Source organism: Nanorana parkeri, unplaced genomic scaffold (assembly GCF_000935625.1).
Source record: "Nanorana parkeri isolate BGI_ZX_2015 unplaced genomic scaffold, ASM93562v1 scaffold1769, whole genome shotgun sequence".
Taxonomy (NCBI): Eukaryota; Metazoa; Chordata; class Amphibia; order Anura; family Dicroglossidae; genus Nanorana; species Nanorana parkeri.
Genome location: NW_017308037.1, coordinates 112,553 through 118,552, shown reverse-complemented (window position 1 = coordinate 118,552; position 6,000 = coordinate 112,553). Strand labels below are relative to the sequence as shown.

The 6,000-nt window shown below is 37.4% G+C and overlaps 1 protein-coding gene across 1 annotated transcript in view; it reads right to left on the bottom strand.

The window, feature by feature from the left end:
• PDE10A (phosphodiesterase 10A) overlaps window positions 1-6,000 on the bottom strand; it is a 119,035-nt gene that overhangs the window by 64,348 nt on the left and 48,687 nt on the right. Inside the window, exon 8 of the mRNA XM_018571504.1 lies at window positions 1,888-1,946. Within this exon, the coding sequence (XP_018427006.1) occupies window positions 1,888-1,946 (59 nt within the window). The remainder of the gene's footprint in view (window positions 1-1,887; window positions 1,947-6,000) is intronic.

Below are 6,000 nucleotides of genomic sequence, written 5' to 3'. Positions count from 1 at the left end.
GGGGGATATGATTTCCATGTACAAAATGTTCAATGGTGGTAGCAACATTAGCGATAAACTGTTTAAAATTAACTCCATTACAAAAACTAGAGGCCACCATCTAAAATTGGTGGGAAAAAAATTCCAGCACAAGGGGCGAAGGGGGTTCTTCACAGTAAGATCAGTTAGGGTCTGGAACTCACTGCCACAGGCGGTGATTTCAGCAAATAATGTGGAATTGTTCAAGAAACTTTTGGACGATTTCTTAAGGGACCGCAATATACAGGGGTACAGGTACTCCTAGAGTGAGGTCCTAATAGGTTGAACTTGATGGACTAATGTCTTTATTCAACCTCAAATACTATGTACCTATGTAACTATATTGCACACCACACTTTTTTTTTCATTTTTACTTCCACCGCTCCAAGCTTGCTCCTGTGATGGACTACAATCTCAATACAAAACTAGTAGTCCATCACTGGAGCCATTTTTTAAAATGTATTTTATATCCGATTAACCGAACTTAATAATCGGCTAACTAATCGATTTTGAAAATAACAGTTAGCTGCAGCTCTAGGAGCGAGCTTGGAGCGGTGGCTACTTTACAACACACATAGGGACCATGGGGAACAAAAGCAGCCAAGCTACAGAAGGAAGGAGTGTCAGCACCAATTCAGAGATGATTTTAGATATACAGTGATGCACCAATAACCTGAACTTTTTTTTTTTAATAGATGGGGTACTTGAATGCATTTTGAAGATTTAACTCGAGTTTAGTGTCACTTTAACAGCGTGGGAAGGGTTTAGGACCTCTGTCAGTCTTTTACTGATGTCTGTATCTCTCCGAAGTGTGCATTCCTCCTCCAAGTATAAGGAAAAAAAAAACACCAATGGAGACTCAGGAAAATAAACCTGAGAGGTTGTATCCCTTCCCACCAGAGCCAAAACAAGTTTTTGCAGGTGTGAGTTTAAGCTACAGATTGGTTTTTGCTCATTATCCATTTATTAAACATCCATCTAATTAATGCAATATATGCTATACCTGTTAGGTTCCTAATTGTTGTTTACACTACCTTATACTATAATCTTTTAAAATATTTTTGGTGATTGTGGCTTGCAATTGAAAAAGAGCTCTTTCAATTTATGCTTTTTAAGATAAAGTGTTCTTTATTGCAGTCTTCTGCTTGAGCTTGCAAAAGTTGCTGAATTCTTATCTGCATTACTTTACATGCAGGTGCTGCATGCACATCTTAGAAAAAGAGTATTCAGGATAGCCTGGATGAGAACTGCATATGTACAGAATCAGTTTATTTACAAAATACTACACATTATAAAACACAAGATTCTGCAGACAGAAGCTAAATGTATTATATTCATAAATAATATTAATAGTAAAAAGAGAATATACAGTTAACTAGAATATATGTGTGCACGCAGAGGTACTTTTTTTGTAGCATTAGGCAGGTGCGCCGTCATATCTCATTATGCATTTCCTCTTGCACTGACATGCATTTTGAAACAAGTTTTTAACACACTTTTGAATTTAGAATTTGTAGTGTAATGGGTTGACAGCCATTGACCATGGCTTGATAATACCCGTTGCCAACGCATCAAAATGCATGCTATATGCATTTAAATATGTTGTCATTGACGTCTGTGGGCCCTCCAACGCACAAACAGAAAAAAAGTTGAAACCGGTCAATTTTTAAAAACATTAGATGGGAATGGACACTATTTTTATTATGAGAAACCAGGACACGTGTTTTAGGGAAATGGAATGTGCGTGTTAAATATTCTGTTAACTGATCTTATGTTTTCATTACCAATACTTAGGGCATCAAGTACAGTAAGATCCAACATGTAGTAGTAATGTATATGTTTGAAGAGATTGTCTATTTATGTGCTTACTTGGATACATCTAGTAGAAAGTCATTTAGTTCAGTTTGTTTGGCCAATCCTCTGCATACCTATAATATGATATGGAAAAATTAAGATATAATCATGTAATGAACAAACATATAGATTGCAATAATGTAAACAGCCATTAAAACTATTACATACTGTATTAACCCCTTCGTGACGGGCGACGTACACTGTACATCCCTGCACTTTGTGCCTATATGACTGGCCACGTACACTGTACATGATGAGTTATATCAGGCTCTGTAATGCCGGTAACTGCTGATTCTCAGCGGTTACCAGTCATTAATGAATGCTTCAGTATTGAGGCATTCATTGATGATATAGTTAAGCTTTTGTAAAAGCGTATTTCTTTCATTAATTAAAGAATGAAGCCGTTACATGCAAATACGGGAGCGCTAGCGCTCCGGTATTTGACAGCTGAAAATAGCAGGGAGGCAGCAGAGTGACTCACCTCCCTGCTATTTGTTTTGACAGCTCCATAGACTGGCCGGATGTTTATGAAACTATGTGATACATCTCAAGCAAAGAGATACAAGAGATACAATGTATCTCTGCTTAATGTGTCATTTCTGATCGTCTAGGCACGATCAAAGAGCTTTAGTGAGATCTGAATCTGACATGCTGTCAGGATCAGTCTATATGGTTATTATTAGCTGTTCCTAGGTTGGAGCAACCTAATAATAGCCAAAAAAAATTTAAAAAAGTAAATTTATCAAGCAGTCATAGTGACTGCTTGATATAAACTGAAAAGTTTGTTTTTTTACTATTTTTTTTACAAAGTATAAAAAAATAAAGTGTAAAACAAAATTAGGAAAATAAAAATTATATATAAATATATTCTCTGTAATGCCGGTAACTGCTGATTCTCAGCGGTTACCAGTCATTAATGAATGCTTCAGTATTGAGGCATTCATTGATGATATAGTTAAGCTTTTGTAAAAGCGTATTTCTTTCATTAATTAAAGAATGAAGCCGTTACATGCAAATACGGGAGCGCTAGCGCTCCAGTATTTGACAGCTGAAAATAGCAGGGAGGCAGCAGAGTGACTCACCTCCCTGCTATTTTATTTTTGCTTATTTATGAAACTATGTGATACATCTCAAGCAAAGAGATACAAGAGATACAATGTATCTCTGCTTAATGTGTCATTTCTGATCGTCTAGGCACGATCAAAGAGCTTTAGTGAGATCTGAATCTGACATGCTGTCAGGATCAGTCTATATGGTTATTATTAGCTGTTCCTAGGTTGGAGCAACCTAATAATAGCCAAAAAAAATTTAAAAAAGTAAATTTATCAAGCAGTCATAGTGACTGCTTGATATAAACTGAAAAGTTTGTTTTTTTACTATTTTTTTTACAAAGTATAAAAAAATAAAGTGTAAAACAAAATTAGGAAAATAAAAATTATATATAAATATATTTTTATACTATAATTATTATAAAAAATTTCAAAAATAATAAACAAAACCTGTGAAAAAAGTGTTTTCTTTCTTTTCCTAATTTTTTATATTTGATTCAAAGTGAGGCGTTAGGTACATGTTTGATATAATTATATAACCCTATCTGTCCTCTAAAAAACAATATATAATATGTGTGGGTACATTTAGTAAGAAAGTATATTACTGCTGTGGAAGAATCACACAGCAAAAATGAAGAAAGCTTGTCAGTCATTTATGAACAGAAACTGAAAACTAGCTCAGTCATGAAATAGCTTAAAGTAGAACTCCAAGAAAAAGTTTTTATTTTGAAATTTGCTGTGTAAAAACAAGATTTAAGGAATGTATATCACTTTAAGTAGTGCTGTACTTTCTCTGCTATATTTACAGTTCAATTCAGGTCAGATAGTATAGTTCATGCTGCACTTGTTGCCCGCTGCAGCTACACCTACAGAAAAGCCGCAGCGTCTTTCATCCACCCTGCTCTCCCTGTCTGCTTTGTATATTGTGATTGGTGAGCTATACTATCCAGCCTGAATTGAACTGTAAATGTTAGAGAAAGTACACCACTATTTAACCTCCCTGGCGGTCTGATTTTTTCATTTTTGAATTTAAATTTGCCGCCAGTTCCGCCCCCTTGCGACGCGTACGCTTGCAAGGGACGGAACCGGAAGACGGATGCCGGCATCGGCCGGAGGACACAGCGGGGATCGTGGACAAGGTAAGTGTGGCGCTGTGTAATCCCGAGTGTGCCTCGGGGTTATCGCTTTTGGTAATGAAAATTAACCCCGAGCCACACTCGGAATACCTCCAAGGAGGTTAATATGACATACCTACTTTTAGGGCTGCAACTAATGATTATTTTCATGAATCGATAAAAAATCGATAAAAATAGATCGAGATAAATACCATCCTTAATTTAAAATAAAATACACAAATGTAGTGTTAAGTTTACTTCAGAATAAGACTGCATGCGCAATTGTATGCAATTGCACTGCACTGGAACGCACAGCATTGCAGTACCACGTGTTCCAGTGCGGGCAATCACATGGTGGGTGGGATGCACGTTTGGGGTGCCATTAAAACGAACTGGCACCCCAGCAGTTTTACACTACCTTCAGCAGTACAATTTGTCAGGCCGAAACCAAAAATGACTTTTTTCCCGACTTTTTCCCCACCTTTTATCCTTTCTTTAAAATAATTGTATTGTAAGCACATGGCGCTTGAATAGCTTCAGCCAGGGAATGACAGCGGCCAGTGGCAAGATTCCGCAGACAGCAGCTAAATGTAAATACGGCAGATTGGCTGACGCAATAGCCAGCCTGCTATTGGCTATTTCAAATTGCAATAGCCAATAGCAGTGTGGCTATTGCAACTGCCCAATGCTTGCTGTGCCCTCCCTCCCAGGATGAGAAAGCTAGGGTATCCAACCAACTAATCGATGAGAATAGTTGAAAGCTCATCATTGATTAATTGATTAGTTGGTTGCAGCCCTACCTCCTTTAATCCCAAAGAAAAAACCCTTCAATACTCGCCTCCCCTCTAGGGTTGTGATGTCCGCAAGCTCCCTCACCGGTAGTGACATCTTCTCCCTAGCTTCTTCCGGGTTGCATGCACAGCTCAGTGCATATTCTAAAGCATCTTGTGAGGAGGAAAGTAAGCAGCCTTTATTGCAAAAGAGACATAGGGGGGAATTTATCATAGAAATTGCGAGTGTTTGAATTTGCATATGGTTGCATGGGATATATTTGTGCCAGATTTATGCTGCTAGTGTAATGTTGTTCATAAATTTGACTCCAGGAAAGAAGACTCGCAACTTTAGGCAAAAAGCTTAACTGTTGCTTCTTGGAGAAGCAGTCATGGGGGCTTAAGTTTGCGATTGTTTTTTTAGGTGAACTTTGTTAACGATGTCACGAGCACACCATATTGAAGTGAAGAACAGTCTGTTTATTACCGCTTCATGTCAAAACAAATAACGTTTCAGGGCCACATAGGGTCCCCTTCATTAGGCTTGAAATTACATTAATTCGTCATTTCAAGCCTAATGAAGGGGACCCTGTGTGGCCCCGTAACTTTATTTGTTTTGGCATGACGTGCCAATAAACAGACGTGTTCTTTACTTCAATATAATGTGCTGGTGACATCTTTAACAAGTTTCAGTATTAGCTGCGCCATCCACGGTCATTTACAGCACCCATGCTGACAGGGATACCTGGTAAAGAGTGCAGCAGGATCCTGGAATACGTTTTCTTAGGTGATGCTCCTGCTTCAGACAGCCGCAGGACAAGTGCACATGTAAACAGTTGCAAACTTTTGAAAAACATGCGCAAAACACATGCAATAGGGAAAATAGTGCAAGCTCTGGTCAAAACAGGCATACATGTTAAAAGGAGAAGCTAAACAGATAAAAAATATCTAAGCGAATGAAAACTCGCAATTGCTTTCATAAATCCCCCCCCCACAGTTTGTCTCTTCTACCATAAAAATTATTTCTGCTCCTAAGTTTTTAAAATTAGTATAAAATTTCTCTTTAACTTGTTTTTACACAGTCAATTTTAAAAACTTTTTTTTTCCTGGAGTTCTACTTTGAAGCCCAACTTTTTTTTTTTTTTAAGCAAGTATTTCTTTATTGTGGTATTTATGATACATAACATACAGTAG